Source organism: Lissotriton vulgaris, chromosome 9 (genome assembly GCF_964263255.1).
Source record: "Lissotriton vulgaris chromosome 9, aLisVul1.2, whole genome shotgun sequence".
NCBI classification, from domain to species: domain Eukaryota; kingdom Metazoa; phylum Chordata; class Amphibia; order Caudata; family Salamandridae; genus Lissotriton; species Lissotriton vulgaris.
This window is the reverse complement of record NC_141697.1, coordinates 666571620-666599386: the sequence shown is the minus strand read 5'-3', so window position 1 is coordinate 666599386 and position 27767 is coordinate 666571620. Positions and strand designations below refer to the sequence as shown.

Here is a 27767-nt window from a genome sequence, read left to right as displayed (position 1 = left end):
ATAACTTGGGTCCGTCTTCTTTATTCTGAACCGCTGGCACAGGTACTGGTGAACAACAAGGTATCTGAGGTCTTCACCTTAGAGAGAGGGACTAGACAGGGCTGCCCCCTCTCTTCCCTTCTATTCGCCCTTTCCCTGGAACCGCTAGCCACCTGGATCAGGCAAGATGTCTACTTGAAAGGTATAGCATGGGCGGAGGGATGGGAAGACAAAATATCCCTCTACGCAGATGATATCCTTCTGTACCTCTCCAAGCCGAGAAGGTCGATACTTGCAGCACTTGACATCTTCGCAAGCTTCGGACGTAACTCCGGCTTTCGCGTCAACTGGAGCAAATCGTATCTCTACGTCTTACACGGCGACCCCACTAGGCTCCCTGACGCCTGTCCCAGCACAATAGCGGAGGACGGTTCAAATACCTGGGAGTATTCATCACCACAAATAAGACCTTGTCTTACGAGCAAAATCTTAAACCACCTCTAAGCCGGCTTCAAAGCGAGGCCAAGTCCTGGCAACACCTCCCATTGTCGCTACTGGGCCGAGTGGCCTTATTTAAAATGATGGCGCTACCACGGTTTCTCTACGCTCTCCAAAACTATCCTGACCTGGTGCCCAACGCTTACTTTACGGCGATTGAGGCGGCTCAACGCGAACTCCTATGGGCCGGCGCACCACGCATTGCATTGACAAAACTCACGCTGGGGTGGTATGACGGTGGCATAGCCCTCCCTGACATCCGTAAATACTACTGGGCAGCTCACCTCGCAGCTATTAATCATGGGACATATGGTGATGGTAATGATCCGGCCTATGGGATGGACAGATGGTTACTCCCTGGGGGGAACTATGAGATTGCACTCTACTCTAAGCCGGGCACACATCGACTCACTGGGCCTACACAACTCTCTGTACAGGTATGGCACATAGCCCAGAAGAAACTCGGATGGTCGGAGGTCCTCACCATGGCCACACCACTTTGGGCCTCCGAAAAACTGGGCAGTTTGGGTCGCATAAAGGGGTTCCGGAACTGGGACTTGATCGGGATCTCCCAAATCAAAGACATCTGGGGTCCTAAAGGTATTCACACATTCGCTCACCTACAAGCCACGTATGAACTGACACACACCGAATATTTTAGATATATGCAGGTGCGGCACTCCCTTCAGGCAAATATTCCACCAAATACTAAACTGCCACAAATCTCCCCGCTCGAAGACAGACTACTCGATGGCCACATGCCAGAACACGCCATATCTCTCACATAAAAAAAACTAATTTATAACCCCCCCCCCCGACTTGCTCCTTCCCCTGAAAGAAAATGGGTTGCAGATGGGTTGGAAATTGACGACGAAGAATGGATGTATGCTCTTGCCTCACCACGTGAGGTGGCGATATCAGCCCGATTGCGACTAATTCAACTGAAAATATTACACAGAATATACATTTCATGTAGGAGGCTGCAAATGATGGGGAGGGGGGGGAACGGGCTCTGTAGAAGGGGATGTGGTCCAACAGGTACCTTTTTCCATATACTATGGGGCTGCCCAAAGGTGCAAAAGTACTGGCGGAGGGTGGTGCAGTGCATGCAGGAGGTGTGGGAGGTGGAGATTCGCCCAGAGGCCAAGAAGTGTCTTCTCAACATCTGGGAACCCACAGACCTATCACCAAAAGGGAAACTATGGGTGATGCTTGGGCAAATGGTGGCAAAGAGAAACATTGCTAGACTGTGGGGTAACCCTAATCCACCAAAACTGAGAGACTGGCAATGTGACATGGACTGGTGTATGCTGCAGGAAAAGACAGTATATATAACAAGAGGATGTCACCTAAAATGGGTGGAAATATGGTCCAGTTGGAATGACTTTAGGGGAAACATCTGCGAGCCTCCTCATACCACGCAGACTAGCTCAATAGATATAGAATGATTTTCACTGATAAATGGCTCTAAGCACTTGAACACGATATTATATCACTTTATCACCGGAACTGCAGTAGACTCGATTGTGCCGTAACTTGACGACCGAGTTAAGGGGGGGTTTGTTTTTGTTTGTTATGTTTTAAATTGAAAAAACTGTGGACCTTATTCTAAACCTATATTACAAAATATAAAATCAGACCTTCACTATCCTGCCTTATACCTCTGAATCACATGCACATGCACTTTAAAACGCTGCCGTACCCCCGGGTTGACGGCACGGGGGCTGTGTTCATCATGAAACGTTGCATACATGCGGAAATGTTGTGGCCGGCCCACAGGGTTGTAGGCCGGAAGTTGTGTAATGTGAACTGATCAAATAAAGGTCTTTAAAAAAAAATAAAAAAATAGGGATTTTTTCACCTGTTTATATTGGGCCATTTGTAGCAGTAGATTCCATACAATTAACAATTTTGTTGATGAACAAGGAAAACAATGTTGCTTCCATGACGCAGCCCTGTCGGACGCCTCTCTCAATGGGAAAGGGACTGGTGACTTTCCACTGTGTTGCCCTAGCGGCTATTGGCGTAATTATCCTCATGAAGTCTAACAATAAGGGTTAACAGTTCAAGAGGCATCCCCATTTTTTGCAGGACCACCCATAGTTTGGTACCGGGGACCAGGTCAAAGGCTAACTTTAGCTCAACAAAGGCAGCATACAAGCTGCCCTTGCCCAGGACCACCGTCTTCCAGTAAATTAGGTTAAAACTAAACACCTGGTCGATGGTACTGGTAAATGCCAGAAAGCCAGCCTGTAAAAGGGATAAAATACTATGCTTATCTATCCAATTTTGTACCTTATTGGGGACAAGCCGCCCATTGCCTTTTGTAGGGAATCTATTAAGCTAATAAGTCCGTAATTTCCTGGGTGTGATTTATCTCCCTTTTTAAACACGCCCCCTTTCCAGGAGTCGGGGACAGGTGCACCACAGACAACCACATTGGCCAGCAGGAGGATGTATAGGCACCATCTGCCGTTATCATACAAAAATATGGCCGCCGGAATGCCATCTGGACCTGGTGCTCTACCCCCTGTTACTGATCTAAGTGCTGTTTCGACATCGGCCCTACAAAAAGCCTTGTCATTATAAAATCAGTGGGTGGTTTCGCCTGGGTGTAGGTTTAGGGATACAAGCATATTGGGATTTAAAATGCTTAACCCAGTCCTCTTGGGTCACATGATTTTGTGCCTGTTGCGGCTGGCCTCCTCTGTTCCATTTTACAATTTTCCAAAAGTGCTTGGTGTTACCCATGGCGCAAGTCTCCTTAAGGTCCTGTCATCTCTTTTAATCCCAGGCTTTCTTGGCCTTTTTCTGAGTGCACTTATACATTTGCCTGGCTGTTCGGACAGGGGCGGGATCACCTACTCTAATAGCTTGACCTAACGATTCGTGCGCCGTTCTACATGTCTTTTTAAACCAACTGCTGACTCTTGTGTTCATAATACTTGGTGTCTTGCTCGGCTTAATGAAATAAGTGTGCAAGAGGGTAAATCATTTATTATGGGTTTAGATAGTAGACTCAAGGACCTCAGTTTTAGTTGTACAAGCCTCTAACTCAACTATAGCATGGTCTACGTCCTTAGTAAAATTAGATATGAGTTTGAGCTTCTCTAGTATCTTCACCCATTTTAAGCGTCTCATATCATTGATGGGGACAACATCAAGAGCTAGCACTTCGCTACCTATTGAGGTTTGTGCCTTCTGTTGTGTTAACCTCAAGGAGGCACACAAGGGGTTGTGATCACCCTCTAGCCGGTCCCTTACTATCATATCATCCAAAGAATGCCATTGCTTCAGACTAATTAGCAAGAAGTCCATCCGACTAGCACTAAATCCATTGTTAAATGTATTTGCCCCACATCTATCAGATAAGGATCTTCCATTTGCCGCCCTTTGGCCTTTCTCCAGACAAATTGAGTTAATTTGGATAGCCACATCCGTCCATTTTCTAATGGATGCAAACTCCAGCTTTGGGAAGCCCCACTGGTCATCTTCCTTTTCTGTGAGGTAGCATTCATCATTAGCAAGGGGCTCAAACGGCTAAATGAAATCGCCCGTAAATAAAACATAGGAATCCCCCGAATAGTGATTGAGAAGATCGTCGAGAGCAGCTAAAACTTTCGACTTCTTCCCCCTAGTTCCTCTCACTTAAACATTGTAAATGTTTGCATTCTCCTGGGGACCCATGCTCAGTCTTTTGGCCAAAATATCAATACTTTGGGTCATGAGTACCTGAATAATATAGCCTAATTCTTGTTGAACACAAATTGTCAGCCCCCCTGATGGGCGGCCTCTTGCTCCTCTTATAGCCATGATGTGATCATTTAGATAACCTAAACGGTAAATGGTCAAAATATTGATTCCAAAAAATAGACAAACCAAAATATCGAGTCCAAAATATAGAATGGACAAAATATCGAATGGACAGAATATAGACATCAAAAATATCGTTTTGAAGGTAAGTAATGTAATATCGATTTAAAAAATATAGACAGTCAAAATATCGAAGTACATAATATAGTTTATTAAAAATATTGAATTTTTAATAATATCAAATTTTTAAAGTTTTTTTTATGTTAGTATATGTGTGAAAAGTGTATATATTTTTGTAATTTATTTTAAGTAATTAATTTTATGTTATTTAATTATTGTGTAATTTAATTCTGTAGCAGGTTGTGGGTTTATAGGGGAATAGGGTGGGAAGTAATTTAATTATAATTAATTAAATATGTTAATTAATTAATTGGTATTTATTTAGAATGAATTGTTCATTAATTTTTAATTGGTAATTCATTCTTAATTGATAATTATTTTTTATTAATTGATTAATTGATAATTATGTGAATTGAATTAATTTATTTTCTGTAGCAGGTTGTGGGTTTATAGCTGAATAGGGTGGCAAGTAATTTAATTATAATTAATTAAATATGATAATTAATTGGTATTTATTTTGATTAAATTGTTCATTAATTTTTAATTGGTAATTAATTCTTAAATGATTATTTTTTATTAATTGATTAATTGATAATTATGTGAATAATATTAATTTATTTTCTGTAGCGGGTTGTAGCTTTATAGGGGAATAGGGTGGGAAGGAATTTAATTTTAATTATTTTAAAAATTTAATTGATTTATTGGTATTTATTTTGAACACATTTTTAATTACTTTTTAATTGAGAATTAATTAATTCTTAATTGATAATTAATTTGTATTAATTGATTAATTGATAATTATGTGAATTATATTAATTTATATTTACTAGAGTGGGAATAGTAAAATTTACCACTATGCTATCCAATGCTTTCCCTACTGTTGCACTCCCTGGAGTAGGAATTGTATTTTTTACCCCTACGCTATCCAACGTTTTCCCTACTGTTGCACTCTCTGGAGTGGGAATAGTAATTTTTAATCCTGCGCTATCCATTGCTTTCCCTACTGTTGCACTCTCTGGAGTGGGAATAGTAATTTTTACCCCTACGCTATCCAACGCTTTCTCTACTGTTGCACTCTCTGGAGTGGGAATAGTAATTTTTACTCCTACGCTATCCAACGTTTTCCCTACTGTTGCACTCTCTGGAGTGGGAATAGTAATTTTTACTCCTACGCTATCCAACGCTTTCCCTACTGTTGCACTCTCTGGAGTGGGAATAGTAATTTTTACTCCTACGCTATCCAACGCTTTCCCTACTGTTGCACTCTTTGGAGTGGGAATAGTAACTTTTACCCCTACGCTATCCAACGCTTTCCCTACTGTTGCACTTTCAGGAGTGGGAATAGTAATTTTTACACCTCTGCTATCCTACAGTAATAATATTGTGTATTTTTTATTAATATTATGTTAATATATATATATGTTTTAACAGATATGATTGTATTTTTTTGTATAAGTTAAATTAGTTATTTAATAATTTTAAGGTAATTTAAGTATTTTTAAGTATATTTTAGCTATTTATTTTTTACATTTTTTTAATTTTACATTAATTTTAAGAAATTCGATATTTTTATAATGTATATGTATATAAACGATATTTTGGGGTCGATATTTTGGTACTTACCTGTTTGTAGATAGGAATTCGATATTTTGTCTGTCGATATTTTGGAATCTATATTTTGGGTAGTCTATATTTTGTCCCTCGATATTTAGTCAGTGATCCAACCTAAACAGTGGAGGGTAGCCACCAACCAGGTTTCTTGGAAAAGGTAGATGTCGTAACACTCAATGAAAAATGTAGAACTAGGGGGGCCGTCCCTGTTAGATATACAGACTATTTGGGATTCTTGATGCATTTGAGGCATATGCTTGAGTCAATTGTTATTCTCCAATGAGGAGTATTCCAACTATCTAGTGTAAGTCTGCCTTAGATGTGAACTACACTGGTTATTCGGTAAGAATCGCCTAAACTGAATGAATGATGATTCCGGAGAACTGGTTCTGAACTCCAGAGAAAAGAGATTTTCAGCAAGATCTGCCCTTTCTAGTGTAAGCTCAATACAATCTGTCTGATAGGTTGGGGAGGTTAGCCTACAAGCCTTGATGATAACTTCCCTTATCACTGAGCGGCATCCTCTGACATGCCGTATCCAATGGATGGCTTTGTTCGTCAGGGAGTCCGCAGTTTCTGTACCTTTGGGTCATGTTTAAATACATTCACCATGTAAATTCTATGTGTGTTGGCCGCATTGGAAGTGTTCGGACCACCCAGGTCAGTTTGGGAACTATCCCAAAATTGTTTAATCTGGGAAGAGTAGGTGGGTCTGCCCTGTGAAATCTGGTCCCTCGTGGTTGCTGGACTATGGTAGTTAGTAGGATTTCTTACTTTATGATAGGGTAAGTTCAGAGCTTTAGAGGGTGTTGGCACTGGATTTTGGGATGGGGCTATGGTGAAAACAATGGAACAACGGATGGAAACAGTATCTTTAGCAAGGGAAACTATTTCACTCCTTTTGAAGGTGGCCTGGCAAGAGTGAGAGAGAAGTCTAGATAGAGGGTTGGCATTCTCTGTACAGGAGGAATCCGTGCAATAAAAGCTTACCATTTTGGTTAAATCCTCAATCATGGTTTTCATCATCCCTATTTCAAGCCGAAGCATGTTGACCAGTTGGGTTGTATCCTGGGAGTCATTATTATTCCTTGTAACTACCCCGGCGTTGCCAGGTAGCAGCGCTTGCTGTGGCGGAGGTCTCTCTTCCATGTCACCATCAGGCACTACCAGCAAGGGCTAAAAGCTGTTTGTGTAGGTGATTATGGGATCTATTTGCAGAAGGTTAGTACCAGGGGAACTAATAGGGGGGTGATCAGCCCTCGTTGTGTCTTGTTTTCCCTCAACATTCGTGACAATGGGCCCCTTTTTACATGATTTAAGAAACATGGCTGGGATGGCGGGATTGCGGTTTGGGCTTCGGTTAGCGGGTTGAGTGCTTCTAAGGGGGGGGCTGTATCAATGCCAGCGTGTGTGTTAGGCGCTGCCTCTAATATGTTCTCACACTCACTAATAAGGGTGTCAAAGCGGTCAAGGACACAGTTGTTGCCTGCATGTTTACGCAACTTCCTGGCTTTTTTCCCCTTACTACCTCTACTAGTACCACTGCCTCCTCCCCCACACCCCTCCATGGATTTTCTTTTTCCCATGCTTCTGTAGTAAGAAATAGCTTAGCCCACTCAGCTGGTTCGTGGGTGTTCAGGGGGCAACCTTATGACCAGATTTACGGAACAAGTATTTTTTAACATGCAAAACCTAAAATGGTGAAAACAGGTGGGGATACTTCAAATTTCAGCACAGGAACTCTCTTTAAGAATACAAGTTGGGAACGCAGGGATAATCAGTAACTTAATGAGGGTCCATATAACAATCCAAAGTCCAGGTGCCAGATGAAAGAGGGGTGGTCCTGCCCCGCCTCTAATTGGCAATGACGGGCGTCCCGCGCCACGGTGATTCATGGCGCTATTTGAGTGCAAGAGTGGTGTCACGCTCCTCCCTCCAGGGAGAGCGAAGGATCCTGGGGCTTGCAGTTCCCCAACAGCAAGACAGCAGATGGTGGCAGGCAGTAGGCGCGTCCCGCTGGGATTCTTGGTGTATTTGAGCTTGAAAGTGGTGTCACGCTCCTCCCTCCAGGGAGAGCGAAGGATCCTGGGCTTGCAGTCCCCCAACAGCAAGGCAGCAGATTGTGGCAGGCAGTAGGCCCGTTCAGCGCCACAGTGATTTTTTGCCCTATTTGAGCGCGAGAGTGGTGTCATGCTCCTCCCTCCAGGGAGAGCGAAGGACCCTGGGGCTTGCAGTCCCCCAACAGCAAGGCAGTAAATGGTAGCAGGTAGTAGGCGCGTCCCGCGTAGCGGTGATTCTTGGTGCTATTTGAGCGTGAGAGTGGTGTCACGCTCCTCCTTCCAGGGAGAGCGAATGATCCTGGGGCTTGCAGTCTCCAACAGCAAGGAAGCTGATGGTGGCAGGCAGTAGGCACGTCCGGCAGTGATTCTTGGCGCTATTTGAGCACGAGAGTGGTGTCATGCTCCTCCCTCCAGGGAGAGTGAAGGATCCTGGGGCTTGCAGCCCCCCAACAGCAAGCCTGCAGATGGTGGCAGGCAGTAGGTGCAAAATTAACAGAACCTTTGAGTACCTAAGTGTGTATAATCTCTCTTAGTCTCTGATAAATTTGGTTGGTAATGGTTTATAGCGGTTTTAGTGCAGTCATGATCAGCTGCCTGCCAGTGCCCTGTGTGTTGCTGACAGTCACACAGTCTATTGTCTCTGCGGTGTACACAGTACTTTTCAGGAGCCCTGAGCATCATAGTTGAAGTCACATTTACTAACTCGCTTTGTGCCGCCCGGTGACAGTCAGATGACTCTAGTCACTGGAGAAGGAGCTAGTGTCACTCATAGTCATTGAAATGTAAGTCATAATTACACCGAAAATGTCACACATAAGAAATCTGAAACCTTGGGAGCTATGAGGGACTGGTTTCAAATGTGTTGACCTTAGTGGGAAGGGAAGCGATAGATTCTTTCATGTTGTGAGCTCTTGGTGGCCATCTTTGCAGACTCTGCTGAGCAAAGGGCCTAGAGGAACATCCGACCATTCAACCCCTTGCATTATCAGCATTCCTGCCACCTGGCATCACAACTGAATATTACAATTTGCAGCCACCAAAGCTGGAAAGAGGCTTCATGGACGTTGCGGCTTGGGAGCTTAGGCGATGTGTGCCATGTTGGATCCTCTCTCAGGTCACACTCTTCAGCATTGGGTTTGTTATGACAGATACACGGGGAGCCAGTTTAACAATAAACCTTCAATGCCCATTCAATTCATCAGGATGTTGATTAGGGGTTAAGGGTTGATCGAACCAAAATCTAAGAAGTGGCTTGCATCGTCTACACCTTGTAGAAGTTCATTCTCACATTTACCACTCTAGCCTGAATTCAAATGGAAATTTGTCCAGTAGATTGTTCACTTGGATGTTGGGAGGCAACACAGCTTTCCATCATCTTCCACAGGAATGGTAGAGCTGATATAGGGTGGATGTTGTTGAGGTAATTAGGTCAGATGAGTGTTTTTTCAAAATGTGTGAGACTTGACCTGTTTTCAAACTGTACGGAAATACCCCCTCTACAACTGACTAGTTCACTAAGGAGGTTCAGTATGGTATCAAATTATTTGGCACGTCTTAACAAATGTTATCAGAGAATGCATCAGGGAACCAGTTTGAGGGTGTGATGATTTCGAGAAGTTCAGGTCATGCTGCAATTGTTAAGTGAGAGCAGGATGTCTGTTCTTCTTCTACCAGTTGATCAACGATTGGAGGAAGTTAGAGTTCAATTGATTTTACTGTTTCAGTGAATGACTTATCAAATGACTTGGGACAGCCACAAGTGAGAGTCAAACATGTGGCTTAAACCAGGCTCGAGTCTTCATTGGCATTCCACTCTATTCTGCTCATCTGTCCCTGGGTGACCAGGCCTTCTTCAGGGCAGTTTCTATAATTCGGAATACATTTGCACTGCATTTTTTTCCAAACACTCAAACTGTTCTAGGAGTGTTGACTACGGTTAGTGTTATTTCTGTCTTCTTGTGACATTTTGTCACATAAAATTGATTGCATATTATTTGTTTTGTCATATGTGTGTTTGTTTTCCAGTGCTCCCATGAATGAGTCGTTCAGTATTTACAAAATAAGACTAATGAAGGAAATCTTCTGTTGCTTAAATTATTTTTATTAATCCGAACTCTTTATTATCCATTAAACACATACAATGAAAGAGGCATATAATGTCATAACCATTAAACTAACTTCGGAAAAGATTTTTTTAAAACACAGAAAAAGAGGTATCTGCTTCTCAAGCCCCCCCTAAGATATGCTTTTTCCTCTTAATATAAAATACTTTGTAAATACATTAGCCAATATAAAAAAGTTGTAACCGTGTACAATATTACACTCACTTGAAAAAAAATGTTATCCTTAGGGTATGGTGGGAAATCTGAGAAGAAGCGGCTCTTTTACTAAGCTTCGAGAGTCAATCCGACGGAGCAGTGAGAAGCTTGTACGCCGACTCAAGGGCGAGGCAATGCAGGATACAGCACCAATCAGCGCCGGGTAAGGTATTGGGGTGTTCACAACAATCTCTATATTTCAAAACATCTTGCTGGCTCTGATTAATAAGGTACTAGGCTTAAAATGTGTATTTTTACCTTGGGCAGATCCATAAATCCATCAGAACCTTTCACAGTTTGGGGCCTTAGGACCCCCACAGAGCTGCCAAAGGACCCTAGTTCTATCCTGCAGCACATCTAGTTACTCCAGTAGAGAGCTACCTAAAGTTCTGCAGGTGCACCTCATTCAGGAGTGGACACTCATTGTCCTATTCGAAACAGAACTATAATCACGCAGTTCTGCAAATATACCTCAGTTCTTGACCTGTAGCACCCTCATATTCCAGTATAGAGATTCACAAGTGACTTTGTCAATTTATCTCAGTCATGACCTACATCATTGTCTTGCTGTTTCAGTACTGCAACCTATAAACTGCACATTCCACCAAAGCAGGCTAATGCTGTATAGTGCCCCTGCTGTTCCAGCTTTGACCAATACACATCTTTTCTAGTGCATCCCAATACTGACCTGAGGCATCCGCGCTATTTTACTTTCACCCACATATATTCTGCCACTGTATTTCATACTTGCCTTAAGTACACTCTGCAGTTCAAGAACTGAAACCAGTCACTGGTTTGCCAAGGCACCTATTGTAAGAAATTGGGTTACTGGTTGAGGATGGTGAAACCCTACTCAAGCAGAAACTACAATCCTAGTCAGGGTGAAGTCACAAGCAAACCCTAAATAAGCATGTGTCAAACCTTGGCTAGCTTGGCAGAGAGCAGTCAGGCTTAACTTGGAGGCAATGTGTAAAGTATTTACACAGCACTATAAACAGTAATAAAGGGAAACATAACACAAGAAAAATCCCACTCAAGGTTAGAAAAATAAGGTAAAATGTAATAGCTAATTAAAGACCAATATGATCCAAGTCCAATCCAAACCAAATCCAATCAATAAAACTGGAGTTATGCAATTTTAAAGAGTTAATTGAAAATTAAGCTAAAAAGCATAAAGTTGAAGTTAAGGTATTTATTGAGCGCACGATTACCAGGCGGTTCCTTGGCGCTATGGATGCAGACCCAGGAGGGCGGTGAGTGGATACTTAGACCAGGAAGCTTGTGAGAAGAGTAGGGTCTTCAAGGCTTTGCGAAACTCAAGGTAAGAAACCCCTTAAAGCACTTCTTAAAAACTATATTTGGTGAAGTGGGCTCCCCATGGCTCTCTAAGGTGGCACAAGGCATTGACTTATTGAAAATCGAGGGTAAGAGCCTGCCCCTTCAGGAAATTCCATACTCTGTTTGGGCCCAAGCCGTGAAGCGCCAAGTCCAGTCCATCTCGTTCGAGCTTGATCCCTTATCACTACGGCACAACCCATTAACTCTGGCCCTGGATTAGTCCTATATTCCGGGCAAACCCCAACCATACCTGCAAGACTCACTAACAACCCATGCGAGAAAGAAAATCCTGTATCTGCGCCTTTTGGCCCTCATGATCGCGAACTTTAACCCAAAATGGGCACGAACGGACGGTGCCATTGCCAGCCGATTATGCAACTACCGCAGGGAGTCTTGGTTACACCTGCTGTATTGCTGTACAAAGTTGGTCAGCGACCGTCATCGTTTGCTGCACCCGGCCTTACGGAACCTAGGCCATAGAACATGCAGAGAGGCCTCGGACTGGTGCTTCTCAGAAATTACGACCTGTCTATTAGCTAGGGTCGGCAAGTTCACCCATCAAGTCAAAATGGCACTTGACCTCCATCAAAAGGCCACAGATCCTAAGGGTCTCGACACTGTGCAAGGAGCGCCATCTGGTGCCCTAACGATGTCAGCTTACAGCTAACTTCGGGAGTTCCCGCAAAGTAACTGGAACTACTGGACCCAGAAATTAAATCAGGGTTGGACAAGGGTCCAATGAAGAACCCATCCACTGTGTAGTGCAGTGAGAACGTTCATGCCGAACTTCTACACTTCCCCTAGACTCTAGCAGGCGGGAAGTTAAGGAATAAACAAAACCCTTTCTTCTTTTAATAGAACTTTGTTTGGATAAAAAGTGGCAAAAACAGTCAGCATTGTATCTTAAAGTTGTACATATGGTTTTACTGGGAGACGGGTGCGCCGGGGTGGGGGGTGATGTTCCTTGTGTTTTATACTGTAAAGATTTTAAGTAATCGCACAGTTTAAATCATTTTTTTTTACATAACTCAAGGTAAGAGAGCATGGATCTAATGGTGCGGAGAAGGGTGTTCCAAAAGGTGGGTGCAAGGACGGAGAACTTGGCGCCCCCTGATCTTTTCTTCCTGAAACGGGGTATGGTCAGAAGGAACTGGGTAGAGGAACGCAGCTCCCTACTGGGAGCATGGATTTTAATTGCCGAATTAATGAAAGCTGGAGCAGTTCCAACGCGAGCCTGGAAAGCCGTGCAGCCCATCTTGAATAGGGCTCGCTCCCGAATGGGGAGCCAATGCAGGGATTTAAGTAGAGGAGTGGCGTGGTGAAACTTAGAGAGGCCATAATGAGTTGAGCAGTTGGTTTTGGACCATTTGAAGGCGCCGAAGATCATAAGCAGGGACCCCATTGTACAAATGTTGCCATAGTCGAGGCGTGACAAGACCATGGCCAATAGGATCAATTTAAGAGCAGAAAAAGAAAAAAAACGAGCTATCTTACGAATGGTGGGAAGAATTAAAAAAACAAGATGACACCACTGAACTAATCTGGGAATGAAGAGTGAGGTGATTGTTGAGAGTGATCCCTAGTGTCTTGACTGAGGAGGAAGGTGAGGGAGGGGTACCCAAGGAGGGGAGCCAAAATAATGGGTCCAGGGACTGGAACTGCCACCTGTAAGTAATAGTTCGGTTTTATCTGGATTTAACTTAAGGTGGTTGCAGTTCATCCAGTTCCTGATAAAAATCATAACCGATTGGAAATTGTGAATAGACTCAGGGGAGGAAGAAAGGTTGAAAATGAGCTGGAGGTCATCGGCGCAGTTCAAGACCGTGACCTCCATCTGCTGTAAGCCAAAAATGAGAGGGAAAATGTATAAATTAAAAAGAAGAGGGGAAAGGGAAGAGCCCTGAGGAACGCCACATTGAACCTTATGTGGAGTTGCGGAAAAGTCGGCCAGATGGATGGCCTGCGTGCGGCCACTCAGAAAGGAGGTAAGCCAAGCCAGAGCATGTCCCCTTTTGCTGGCCGCCTCGACACGGGAAAGAAGGATGGAATGATCAACCGCGTCGAAGGCGGCAGACAGATCAAGGAGGACCAATGCCTAGGGCGTGTTGACATCCAATCCCCTCTCTGAGCTTGTCCATAACGGAAAGAACTACCTTTTCAGTGGAGCGTGATGGACGAAAGCCCGCCTGGCAGGGGGCTAAACTGCCGCTGTCCTCCACAAAGGCACTCAGAACTTTAGTAAAGTGGCTTTCCAGGACCTTACCCAAGAACGGGAGAAGGGAGATGGATAAAGTGCCAGCTTTGGATACCTGGTTATATTAGATTGGGATAAAGTCACAAGTTCAGGATGAAGAGGCTGCAGGGCTTGTGATGCGAAGTCCTACTTTGTTGCCTACACTGCCATCCACAGGAGGCTTACTATGTGAGTGCCTACCTCCAGAATGCATTGCATTGCAGCAGTTTTGATTAGGCTGCAGGCTGCGAGGGCAATGCAAATTCCTGGCACCAGGAAAGTCTATGCGGCAGTGGCGATGCGTCAGTTCTGCTGGGTGGTTGCCCGCGCAGCAGAGGAGATGCATCGGTTCTGCTGGGTCCATTTATGGCCTGGCAGAGCACATGTAGGCCCAATTCCAAGGGTCCTCGACTGGGGTGGCACCACGTGTCAGGGTAAGACTCACAGATGGCAGAGACCAGGTGCTGGGTTAAAGGTTGTTGAAAGCCTGTTATGTCCCTAAGGCTTCTGATCAGGAAGTCAGCCAACTAACCCTTGGAGTCACTCTGAGGTCCTGGGTTTAGAGATGCAGGTTCAGTCCTTCTCACCCAGGCATGAGGCCAGCAGGCCAGCACAGCAGGGTAGCAGTCCTTTAGAGAAGTAGTCCAACAGAGCTGCAGTCCTTTCAGCAGCACAGGTCCAGCGGTGTACTGAAGAGTTAGTTCCTACCTGGTGCCCACTTTGAAGTAGGACAAACGTCCAGAGGTGCTTGGAATGTCCTGCCTCCCTGCCTTGACACTAGATTGCCTGGGGTCACAATAGACTAGTGTCATACCCCTTTGTGAGAGTGCGCAGGCAGGGCCTTTGTGATGTGCAAGTGTGGTAGGTGACCGCTTCTCCCCCTCATTAACTCAGAGTGGCCCATTCTGCCAATAACTAGCTTCAATTTGTCTTACTGCCTGGGAGCAATACTCAAAGAACATCTGACAACTACACCTAGTCATGTGACCCAGGAGACAGACTGCAGACACCAAATGGTTGAGACAAGAAAATGCCATATTTCTAAAAGTGGCATTTTCATAATTGTTATTAAAAATACAACTTCACCATTAAAGTGGGCTTTGGACACCAAACTTGAAATATCCACCTGCTCCCAATCGGAAGTTAGAGCTTGTTAAAAGGTAATTCCAATGTTATCCTATATCCTTGCAGTAGTGAGAAATTCATTTTAGGGGTTTTCACCCCCAGGAAATGTAAACTTTAAAAGTATATATCCAACTTTTTAAATACACTGCACCCTGCCCTCTGGGCTGTGTAGGACCATCCCCAGAGGTGGCAACTGGGTATAATCCAATTCCACCATGTTTTAAGGAGAGATCACAAACACATAAGCAGTGGTTAGCAGTGGTAAGGTGTGCAGAGTCCTAAGGCCAGAAAACGAGATCAGCAAAAATGGAGGGGTGAAGGTTGGGGGAAGACCACCTTAAGGCTTACAGGTTCAAAACCTATATATTGGCTTGCAGCACACCCTGCTATTGAAGCACCAGAGCATAAAAAAGCGGTGCTAAGACACCTTAGTGCTTACCTCAGCACCCATTGCTAAGGATCCAACACACAACTCTGTTAGTGACACTCAGTTCTCCCATCACACTACAAAGAATGTTTGTTAGAATGATCACTGGAAAGTATTCACAGTGAAGGCCCTGTTAGCAAATGGCATTGCAACTTTCATGCAACTTAGTTAACCAGTGTGTCTTTGTTAAAAAAATATCATTTACATTTTTTGCTTTTGGTGCAGGATGAAAAGGGCCAAATCGTTAACTGTGCTGAATGTGGACAGCAGGACAGCTGCAGATCCTCTACAGGTGAGCACCAGGTATATGGTGGGTACATGAGCATGTGGGGGGTATCTATTCCTTAGGTGAAGATCAACTGCTCACCTGCTGCATTTGAGTGCTGGTGGGAGTGGGATGTATTACCACCTTTGATAATGACCTTGGATTTGTCTGAGTACCAGTTAATGGGGTCAACAGCTTTTCTTACATTTGGCAGCCACTAGCTTCCTATTCCCATTCTCCTTTATATCTGGCATTTACTTACTCATGAAAAGTAATAAAGGCTGTTTTCATTCCTTTATTTTTTGGCATTTATGGCAGGAAGGAAGAGCTGTTGAGCAATTGTTTATTTTTGTGTTGGCTGGGTAGGGGTGGCATTCTAGAACAGGCACTATTGATTCCCTAGAATATGGTGAAGTCCCTGGTTTTTCCCGAATAAAAAAGTATTGATATAATAATTAAATTGGTTTTCAAAGGTGGGATTGAGCAATTTGGTCAAACCAAGATGTGTGGGTAGGAGAGTACTATTTGTCTGACTGTGTTAAACATGCTTTTGGGAGTATACTCAGTGAATGCTAGAACTACTAGCTGAATTGCAGACAGTGATTAAAGATGAAAAGGTACTAGCTCATATAAGGAACCTTGTGTGAAATACATAATTTGTATAGACATGCATGTACGAATATCTGGGTGCAAAATATTGGTCACATATTGCACCCAGTATTGTTGGGTCCAGTAAAAAATGTTTAGAACTGACATATGTGCTATTCGGTCTGTCCATATTACACAATTGGAGGCCATCACAACGATGATCGCCTTCTGGGCCAGCACATCAGGAATTATCAGGTTTACAAACACCAAACCCAATAACTCCAGGCCCAGAGACCTTGGGCGCGGTCTCCTCTATAGAGATGTGGGGGGCCACAGGGAGCTGCAATGCCCAGCCCTGCCTGCTTTCATATCGGAAGTTCCCCCTGTCTAAAGTAAAAGGAGGACTGCCCTCATGCAATCTCCAATCCTTTTCACTCCCTTCCATGGGCAATTGAAAAAGTCCCCACCTTATCCAAGCAGTTGATAAATGGCTGCCCATTTGGACTTGTTGATTTACCGCGGAAGGTGAAAAAATGTGGAATTGGGCCATGTATTCCAGGGACCACATGTTATTTCCTCTTCCAGAGATAAGCAACTTGTAATCCCCATTTATGGGGCTGTACTGGCCGATCGTGTATATTTCAGCGCTGGTGTCACACGAAGGAGATAATGGGAAACCTGTAATGGAGCCTTGGTGTCCTCTAGACAGTTCACCTAGGAACCTAGGCACTGGCGGTGGTAACCCACGAATGCATGAAGTCGAATATAAGTGGAGAGTGTATCCCAGTGAAAGATTCTGCCTTCACATCCATAAAAATTCAAAGAATGTAAAAAGTATCCCCCAGGAACAACCTTGAGGCTTTAGTGGATTAGAGTTTCTTGAGGATAGATACCTTTTGACAAAAAGCTCCACTCTTGAGAAAGTCAGAATAAGCTGACCTTAAAGTGTATCCCAACGATTGTGGAGTTGTTGCATTTGTCTTGTAGCTTGTACCCAGGTGTCACCCTGTTTTGCGGATAGGTTTTCTAGTGTGCCGCACCACAACAAATTGCACTACATAGGTCATTTTGCTTTGGATTTATTATGTTATAAGGTGATAGATGATTCCAAAGCATGCAAAGAGGGATTCATTGAGGGTGGATTGAAACCTGTGCTGGTGCATATGCAAACACACTTTGACGGGCTGAGAAATAGGTTAAGTCAGTTGAAGACATGGCATTAGTTGACGGGTTTTTACCTATTTTGGAAGTAGGGGTAAGAGGGCATTTCTTGCAGATTAGACCTACCAGGCAAAGGATCATTTGATGATATGTTTAGAATGCACTGAAAAAGTTAATAGTAGCAATCGGAATGCATTTTCTTTCAGTTTATGGTGTGGACATTGATATGGAGATATTCATGCCATGGAGGTCCTTAACTTCACGTGCCTGTATATATGAACTATAACATGTTGAATGCACAGTTTTTGAAAATAAGGAATTACGTGGAGGCTTTATACAACTCTTACATGTGTCTCTTGCAGACGTCCAGAGGCAGCCTGGCTGATACCCGCTCACTGAGTTCCAGCACCCAGAATCTAACCTGTCAAGACACCTTCTCTGGCTCCAGCTAGAATAGGCAATGAGAGACTTTAACCTGAGTGAATTACCCCATACAACTGCAACAGGACAAAATGCTGAGCGGGTAGAAATGGGGTTCACAAAAGCATCACGTCCTCAGGACAGCGCCTTCTCCTCCTCCACTCCAAAAAGTCTTCTGCTTGCCACTGCTAAATACACAGATACACCTCACCAAAGAATATGCTTGGGAAATAACGGTTACTTTCGTTGACACTGCTTCAAAGGTAATGCACTGCCTCCAGGACATTGGGCACAGAATTACCCACTGTGGTTCAAAAATCAACTTTCACATTTTTTCTTTACTTACCTCACTTCTCCAAATCCTTCAGTGCCTGGATTCAGTCCTTCTAGACAGTCTCACATTAGAGCTCTGAAAATAATGCAGTTACCCCGCCTTCAAAAGTAAGCTCCAGACTCTCCTTTTCCGTGAGACCACAGGATGCAAATAGAGCTTGGAATCTTCGAGTTGAGAAGTTCTTAGTTGCTAGTACTTACTAAATGCACCTTACAGAAAAAACATCAAACACCTGGGAGACTGCCCCAGTGCTGCTCCTCCACCTTTTAGATGTAATCATTCACATGAGAGGAAGATGAAGTATGTATATCATGTATGGCCTGGTGGTACATCACCATCCCCTGAAAGAAGAGGGCACTTATGAAAAGCAAACCGTTCTGTATATTTGGGAAGAAAAAATATCCCTTCTGAACAGCACGGTTGACTGGCCTATGTGGCAATCTGGCAGCGCCACAAGGGCTGGTCTGAGAGGTCAGTGTATGCGCTGGCTTTTTTGCTGTTTGTGGGCCAGTTTTATGCACTGGTGGGCTGTTTTTTTTACTGTTAACTTTGCCTGCACAAGGGCATAGCTGCCACTGCTGCAGGAAGGGCAATGGCACCTCAAGCACAAATGCATGCATTTAAAACACCTATATAGCTTGTCTTTACATGTTCAAAACTACCACTATTTGTAAGTGTGGGCCATGTTTTTCAGCTGTTTGATTTGCTAATAGGGGGCTTCAATTTTTTTGATGCCTGGGCCCAATTTCTGTACCAGTCTGACCCTGCTGAATAGAGATTATCTCTTTTTGCCGCCAATGGTACTTTTCAGACGGGTACACTAAGGGGCATATTTTCAAAGAAGTGGCGTAGTGTGTCGTTAGCCTTCTAGGCTTAACGACATGCTCCGTCAGTTCTGGAACACAGGGCTGCACCATATTTACAAGCATATGGTGCAGCTCTGTGTTTCCCCTTGTGCTGGCGCTAAGTTTAGTCTAGCACCAACGCAGGCTTCCTTGCACCATAGTGCAAAGGTGTCTGCATCCAGGGGAAGATTGTTTGTGTGCAGGAAGGTCCCCCTTTCTGTACATAAACAATCTTTAAATGTCGCTTTGTAACTTCTATATGTGCTGCTTAATGCAGCGCACACAAAAGTTGCAAAGCGGCATTTTAAAAAAATGATTGTTTATGTGCAGGAAGGGGGACCTTCCTGTACAGAAACAATCATTTGCCTTTTGGTGAGTTCATGTGTTCCAACCAGTCTTCCTCAGTCAAAACCTGAGAATTTTGGACTGGACAAACATGTTCTTTTCTGTGCATATTAAGGTGAAGGCCACTCGTACACAACTTGTGGAGAGGCTAAACATTGGCTGTTTACTAGAGAGGCTGCCCCCGAGACTCATACGTGTACTTGCAAAAAAAGCATCCTTTCTCTGGTAAATGTTAGGCAATTAGACTGTTCACACTGCTCACCTGTTTAGAAATACTTTGATTCAGTATGCACTTGGGTATGCTTTGTGACAGTTTTAAGCTACTGCTCAGACCGCCTCTTCTCTGCGTTGCATGGCTTTGCATTGTTGCTTCATCACTGTGTGCTTCTACTTGAAAGTTCTCGGCATGTCTCTCTCAAAGGGTGTGAGTCATATGCATGGAAAACAGCCTCAGTCATCCCGTACAATCTGACTATGGTTAACGAAACAGAATGCAGGTCTAAAACTGGAACAGATGTTATTGAATCTATAGGAGGAATCAAACAGTAAGAAAGAGTTGTCATTTGGCTTTGGGTGTTAACCAAGTCTGTAGCTGGAGGACTCTCCTTTGTAGATTTAAAATAAAGATGGAGGCACCATGCAGTCCCTCGGTGCAGCAGAGGTTACCTCCATTCTTGGAAATGAGCTGAGCTGAAATTGAATAACAAACATATTCAGGTGTTGCAGTCAAAACTCTGGGGTGGGGCAGAGGTTATGCGGGTGAATTGAAGGTAGATCCTGTGCAGTTTGTTAAAGGCCACAACTTTTATGACCCTTCTCGATATCTCTTCAGTTTACAACATAAATCATAACATTTTGCACAACAGACTGAAAGATTATTTTTTCTGCAATCTGGCACCCAGCAGTATGCATACTTTAAATCAATAGTGATCTCCAATTGCGAATCAATGTGATCAGCCAGTCTCCGATCAGTTTCCAGAAAGACATGAAGACACATGGGATAGGACCAACTGAACAAATCTAACATTACCAACCGCCTGCATTACCTCCAACTGTGGGTGAGGGCATGTTTAAAATGTATTTAGAGGTTTTATATTGGCCTGAATTAGGACATAAAGGATTCAATGTGCCTCACATGTTAGACATTTTTGATTGAGTTACTAACAGAGCTTGGAAGTTATATCAATTCATAAGAATAGATCTTTCAAGAGTAGTTCCATAGATATGGAGGCAAGAGTTAACAAAAGGTAAGCACACAAAAACATATAAGAGACTGTGGGCCAGATATGCGACCCTATTTTACATGCGCAAATGGGTTTGCAACCCGTTTGCGCATGCACATGCGTTTGCGCATGCGCATGCACAAATAATCTGGGCTCCGGGGCTGCTGAGCTGGAGGCGCCAGAGGCGGAAGAAGGACCTCGGAGCCGGTGCAGGGCCAGGGACGGGGGATGAGGCCGTGTCGATTCCCTGATGAAGGGCAAGATGAAAATGCCCAAAATGCATTGGACACGTTAGAAAGACATTGCCTGAAGTAAATATTGTCTACAATGATTCTGATGATACATGAACCAATTTTGAAAACATGAGCCAAAACTTCAATGAAATATAAAGACATTCAAACAAAATCTACAGAGTGGAAGTCTTTTGTTACAAGGAAAGACAACAACATGTGTGCCTGAAAAGGGATGATACTAGAGAACCTCTAGTCCCACTTCTTAATACATAAAGACGGCTGATAGCCAGAAACCGGTCGTAGGATGCTTGATTCCGGTCCAGGGAAGACATGGCTTGTCATTTCGGGCTGGACTGTTCCCATGAGGCACAGGGCCAAGACTGATTTGCATATGGCCATGTCTGTACTGGGGTGGCTTTGTGAGCACAATAACAATGGATTAAACCCAGATCTGTGACTGGGGGTGAATGTTTTGCCATTGTGCAACATTCCGTCAATCACCTTGTTTGTTTTGCTGTAAACCCATTATCATGCCTTTCATAGTCTTGTTGAACCTCTCAACCAGACCATTACCGTGTGAATAGTAGGGAGTTTTGAACTTGTAGGTAACACCACACTCATCCTACATTTTTTCCATGTAGGTGGACATAAAGTTGGTGCCTCTGTCTGAAATGAATTCCTTAGGGAAACCCACTCTGGTGAAAATACCAAGTAGGGCCCTGGCCAATGCAGAAGTAGTAACAGTCCTGAGTAGACTGGTACCTAGTGGCATGGGCTTATACCATCAAGTTGTACCTGTTTCCAGATGCAGTCAAAGTCTAGGGAACCAAGAATGTCTATTCTCACTCTCTCAAAATGGGTCCCCACTGCAGGTATGGTTTTAGGGGAGCCCTTGGCTTGCCCAGTCTCACCACTAGCTGGACAGATGACACAGGGCCAACAGAACTCCTTCACCTATTCTGACATCTGGGGCTTGCACAAATTTGGTGTCAGTCTTAGAATTGGTGAAGTACGAGGTCTTGCCCGTTTGAAAGATCCACAGTTTCGTGGGGTAGAGCAGGGAGTACATAATGTCCGGTTTTTGAAGTAGCCTTTTCACCGGCATATAGACCAGTCCCCAGGCAGATGTTCTCAGGTCTTTTCCCAGCATCCCACTGGTATGGCAGGGAACTCAGTCACCTTTTTCAGGACAGTAACTCCTCAGCACTTAAATTTCACTATAGCAATGAGATGAGACTTTTTCTCATTGTCACAGCTCAGTATCTGGTGCACCTCATTGGGAATTTTTTGCTCAGGGGGAAACCAGCTTAGGCATGATCATGGTTATGCTGGCACCTGTATCCCTCAAAGCCTTGAATTCAACCCCGTTGATTTTTGGCCACTGGCTGTCCTTTTCTGTGCCGGGAGGCCAGGTATCCAAGAGTTCAGTTTCCACCACATCCACTGATACTAAAGTGACCTCAGTATACCCTCTGGAATCCTCAGGGACAATTTCCACCCCATCCCTATCCTGTAAATGCCCTTGGGAGGACCACCAGTGGATGGTTTCTTGGTGCAATCAGAAACGCCCCTCGTGTTCCCTAGCTGCTGATAGTCATAACACACCCAGGCCTTTGGAGGGTCATAATTCTTTCCCAGGTAGCCCCTCCCTATGGACTTGGATGGACCTCAGGACTTTCCCGCTTTGGCATTATTTTGGGGCTCTTTAGTTGGTCTCTTTCTTTTTATCTTTTTTTAATTATTTCCGTGAAGGGGGTGCTTTCTTAGGATCTCCCACATGGAATTTCTTGGGTACCCTAGTGCACACCCATTCATCTGCTATCTTGCCCATCTCTCTAAGCCAGTTAGCTCAGTATCTATCAGATGCTGTTGTAACGTTGATAAACAATTTGTAAGGATATGCTCCTTAACCATCAAATTATAAAAACCATTATAAGTATCCACCTTGTTACTTCTTAATCCAGCTAGCCAGCACCTTTACTGAAGCATCCACAAAGTCCACCTATGACTGTGTTGCCTCGTATGTGTGTTCCTGAACTTTTGTTGATACTCCTGTGGGGTAAGCACAAATAGCTCTGTATGTGCTGCTTTCATGTGAGTATAAGACTCTGCTACCCCATTCTCTAGTGTCATAAGCCTATTTCTCCCCACCAATAAACCTTGTTCCCACAATAAGGACCACCAGTGCTTGGCACCCACCCGTCTCACCTTGAGAGCTCTCTCATAGGATGGCAGTCACTTATCTATGACATCTCCCTCGACATATTTAGGTACAATTCCTTTGGGCAATCTAGAATCATAGGCACCGCCTGCAGCAACTTCAGACTCTTTGTTGCTGCTACCATTCACTTGGGACTTCAAGCTCAGCTTGGCCCTTCTCTCCTCAAGGGCAAGTCTACTTTCTTCCAGGGCAATCACCTCTCCTCCAGTTCAAGAAGGCTAAATTGGGTCTCAAGGTCTCTTGGCCCCCTCTCTAACAGTGTACTACTTTGACTGTCAGATATAAAAGGGAGCCTCTGGTGAAACCAGGGGTCAGGGTGTTATTATAACATAGCATGTGTATTTGTAAAGGGCACGTTCACCTAGAGGTTTCTTGGCGCTGAATAACAGATGTTTATTGTTATCCAACTCCATGGTACTCATTTTATCGACCTCAGATGGATGAAAGGCTGAGTGGACCCGCCGGGATTTAAACCTCTGACCATGAGGTCGAACACAGGCCCCTGCAGTGGACGTATTAGTCCACAGAGCCATCCTCGTCCCTCATCCTCGTTGTGGATGTCCCTCTGTCCTCATCCTGCTGACCACTGTCTGAGGTAATCTCACTCCTCATAGATGCTTGAGCTCTGCTTCTCAGGCCCTGAGGGTTCTATCTAGATTTTCTTTATTTGCTGAGACACCCAAGCTGATATTTCTGTCCTTACAGAGGACCCTCAAATCATTGATCCGTATGATGGACTGGGTGGCCAAGTCTATTTCCATGTTTACTAGCCCATTTTGTGACTTCCAGAAACTTTTCAAAATCTCTGTCAAACATTCACAACTTTTTTTCAACTTTTCCTCCCATAAATTGAAGTTTGCAAACTCCTGGAAATAGCTCATAGGAGATCATAAAAACGTCCTTCTAAGTTTTGACTTGGTAGATATTTAACTGTTCAGACTTATCAACCAAATGGTATGCAAAACACAAGTTCTGGATCCCACCATTAGGCACTAATATGAGGAAAGCGGTTTGTTATGTGGTGTGGTTGTGAGACCTCACCAAGTAATAAACTTACTACCTGTTCTGGGTCCAGTCAGATTTGTTTGGAAAATCTTAGCTCAACCCCGGTAACTGTGTTTTGTAGCAATCAGGCTTTATTAAAGGCACACGTGTGAAGCATTTAGAAGTACCAAACCATTTGAATGAGAAAGACACCATACTGAATAAAAAAAACACCAATTTATAAACATGGGGTTGTATTTTTATCTTTAAAATTACACCTCAGCGACAAAAATTCACTGAAAGGTTCCAAAGATATATTATTAACCAAATAATAAATCACTGCTTTCCTTTGAAATTCAAACGAGAGTTGGCAATTAACCGCTGTTAAGGGTTCACATTGGAAAACTTTATAGTTACAAACTACTACTCCGGCCGACTGTGGGTGACCAACTCCAGCAGGAAGCAGGGCACAGAGTTCAATGAGGCTTAGTAGGACAGTTGCCTAGCAGTCTCCAGTCCAGTTCCAGGCTCTATGTGTCCTTAGTGCCATATACTAGGGACTTATAAATAAGTTAACTTATGGCAGTTGAGGCTGAACCATTCAGACATATACGTGTTAAAGGTCAGAGCAGTGGCACTGAGATCTGTTCAGCAGTCCTCAGTGTACCTTCAGATTAAAAAAAAACAGACACATCAGTCCAAAAACTTGGGGGCGGTCGTGCAAAAAGAGGCATATCCTTACACTCACCTCGTTAGCTTCACTACATACTATGACGATCTGACATAGCACATTAACCCATTCGATGCTGATGACGGAACCGCTCCGTCATCAGCTGCGGTTGGGCTGTGCTGATGACGGAGCAGTTCCGTTATGGCCCTGCCGCCGCGCCTGCGCGGCGCTGATTTCGCGCCTGCGCGGCTCGTTCTATTGAGCGGACGGGGCCATGACGGAACCGCTCCGTCACAAGCACAGCCCAACCGCGGCTGGTGACGGAGCGGTTCTGTCACCAGCATGCGGCCTCCGCGCGGCTGCCCCGCCCACTTAGCGCTGCGGCGGAATAGCCGCCGCAGCGATGTGGTTAAGGCCACAACTCTGGTTCTTGTACAGGATATGAAAACACTACTGGCTAGATCACAAGGCAATCAGATAATTCTTTCACCCCACAACTCTCACAGAGAGCGTTTTACCCATCTGCAAATGTGCATCAGCACATCTTCTGGGGTATGGTTTAACTACAATACAGTACAGTGTAACACTGCTGCCTGGTTAGACAGCTTGTCGTTTCTGTTAATGTGCAACTTCAGAAATGTGCTGCCATTATTCTTTGACTGTGTGTTGCTCTGTTCTTTGACTGCCTACATGCTGCTACTGCTCTGTGAGTGCATGTGTACTGCAACTTCTTTCCAATTGCATGTACAACGTGTCTGTGAGTGCCATTATCTTGCTAATGTCTGTCTGAGTCTGGTCCCACTCTGTAACTGCCTGTATGCTGTTGCATCTCTGTGATTGCTTGTGTTGCCACTCTTCTGTTACTGCCCATATGTACAGCTGCACATGGCTGCTTGTATCTGCTGTTTCACTTAACTGTGTGCAGCTACAACATTCAATAATGTGCCTGTGGCAGCAACTGCAAATTGTTGCACCTCCTCCAGTTTACAAGTCTCTGATTAAACTATGTCTTCATAAAGACTGAAAAGCACCCACAACCAAAGTTCGAGAACTCCTTAAAGAGATGTGCAAATACATCTTCTTGCTGTAGGATTCCATATGCATCATTCTGAGGGTTACCTACTGCCTGGCCTGAGACTAGGTTAACCTGAGAGAGAAAAATACAAGGGGGCAGATTTACAAGCCACTTGCGCCACTTTTGCGTTATTTTTAACTTGGGAAAAATGACGCAAAAGTGGCACAAGGGGCTTGTGAATCTGCCCCAAAGTGTTCAGCGGATGTAGTATGCTGCGTCAATTTAAATGCTTACAATGAATTGTGAAATCTTCAGTGACTGCAGAAATATGTAGAGACAGAAGTTGTTTTCAATGCCTGGTAAGAGTCTGCAATAACGGGAACAATCTGCACTTATGGGGGGGAAATCACCTTCAGTGATGTTAGAAGTTTCCTTGCGTGTCAAACGCTGCACTAAAAGAGAAATGGCCTGATTTAGTTTTCGGCAGATGAGATACTCTGTCACAAACGTGACGAATACCTTCTCCTCCTTATTAAAAGTACATTATATCCTATGGCACCTATAATACGGCTTAAGGGATATCCGTCATGTTTGTGACAGAGTATTCATCTGCCAATCTTTAAATCAGGCCCAAAGTCTGCAGTGACAAGAAACTTATGCATGACTGGTAAGTTTGGGGTTAGTTGGCTTCACAGATGGTGGTCAAAATGCTCATTTACTTAGCTTAGTGTAAAAAATGTGTTTTAATATGAATGATATGTTCCACACCTGTCTAGGGGCTAATTTGTTGAGTAGGATGTGCAGTACTGCAAAAGTAGAACCTGTGGCTAACCCAGAAAACTACTACTCCACAACTACTCACTGGGCACTGATGGCAATGGTGTGGGGGTAAACTCAATATAGGGCATCACATTGACTGTGTACGATTAAAGAGCTTTTGGCTATCATGAGGTTCCTGTTCATTGAATAAAAAGAATGAGACTGGAAGGTGTGGATAGGTCTTAACAAACTTCCATTGACCCAGTTGGCAGCTGCATGGGATTTTAGAAATGCAAACACCTGGGAGTAACTTTAATATTGGATCTTTCTTAAGTTTATATTACAATCTTCACTGTTTAGGAAAATTCTTGGAGTGACCTGTTCTGTGTGGATGAATAGCTGGCACCTCTGGTCGTCCAACAGATAAAACAGTTAAAAATGAATAGCATACGTTTGCAAAAGAAATTCATCCTGGTACAAAATAATTATTTTCTTTTAGTGTCGTGCAACGCAACACTTAAGTCAGATTTATCAAGCAACACAAGGCCACCTGTGGTGCTTGGAACATCTGGAGTAATGCAAGGCAGAGCAAGTTGCTGCATCTCGTTACTCTGTGCCAGAGAGGCAGTCCATGGGTGGAATTTGGTTGTACCCATGCACCCACCCATGGATTGTGGGGTATTCCCAGATTTGCTGTGAAATAAAATAGGGGGTGAGATGCACTCCGGGTAATCCAACTATTAATCCATATTTAAACCAATGTGCTCTTTCAAACGTTGTCAACGTGCAAAGCTTGCTACGCGCATCGTCCCATTGCACTGTAAACACTATAAAAACTCAACGACGAAGGAACCAGCTTTGGTTCCACCAAGCTGCACTGTCACGTCATTGCCTGAATCCAATGAATTAAATTAATCTGTTTTAAACTACTTTTTCATTTTTTCGTTTTTCTCCTTTACTTTTCATCCTGTCTTTTATTTTATTCAATTCATTTTACTCAATACATGTTAACCATCACTGTTCGACATAAGCTCAGAAGCGTGAGGTGGGTTCCATGTCATGCTTTATTTACCACGCCCAATGCATTTCAGGAATATATTTCCCTTCGTCAGGGGCATCTGAAAATACAAACAAATATGTGTGCTTTAAACCGTTTCTACCAATCTGACATTTCATTAAAGT

At 43.9% G+C, this 27767-nt stretch overlaps 1 protein-coding gene and 1 long non-coding RNA gene across 3 annotated transcripts in view; both read left to right on the top strand.

The window, feature by feature from the left end:
* KLC3 (kinesin light chain 3) overlaps positions 1–18504 on the top strand; it is an 819433-nt gene extending 800929 nt beyond the window's left edge. For both annotated transcript variants that reach the window (XM_086938378.1, XM_086938377.1), the window contains exons 11-13: positions 10432–10562; positions 15748–15814; positions 17899–18504. In XM_086938378.1, coding sequence (XP_086794504.1) covers positions 10432–10562; positions 15748–15814; positions 17899–17988 — 288 coding nt within the window. In that variant the 3' untranslated portion in view covers positions 17989–18504. The remainder of the gene's footprint in view (positions 1–10431; positions 10563–15747; positions 15815–17898) is intronic.
* Positions 18505–26027: 7523 nt separating this feature from the next.
* On the top strand, positions 26028–27514 carry LOC147692073 (uncharacterized). The gene is made up of 2 exons (XR_015299988.1): positions 26028–26849; positions 27295–27514. It is a non-coding gene; the product is annotated as an uncharacterized LOC147692073 (long non-coding RNA).
* Positions 27515–27767: the final 253 nt, after the last annotated feature.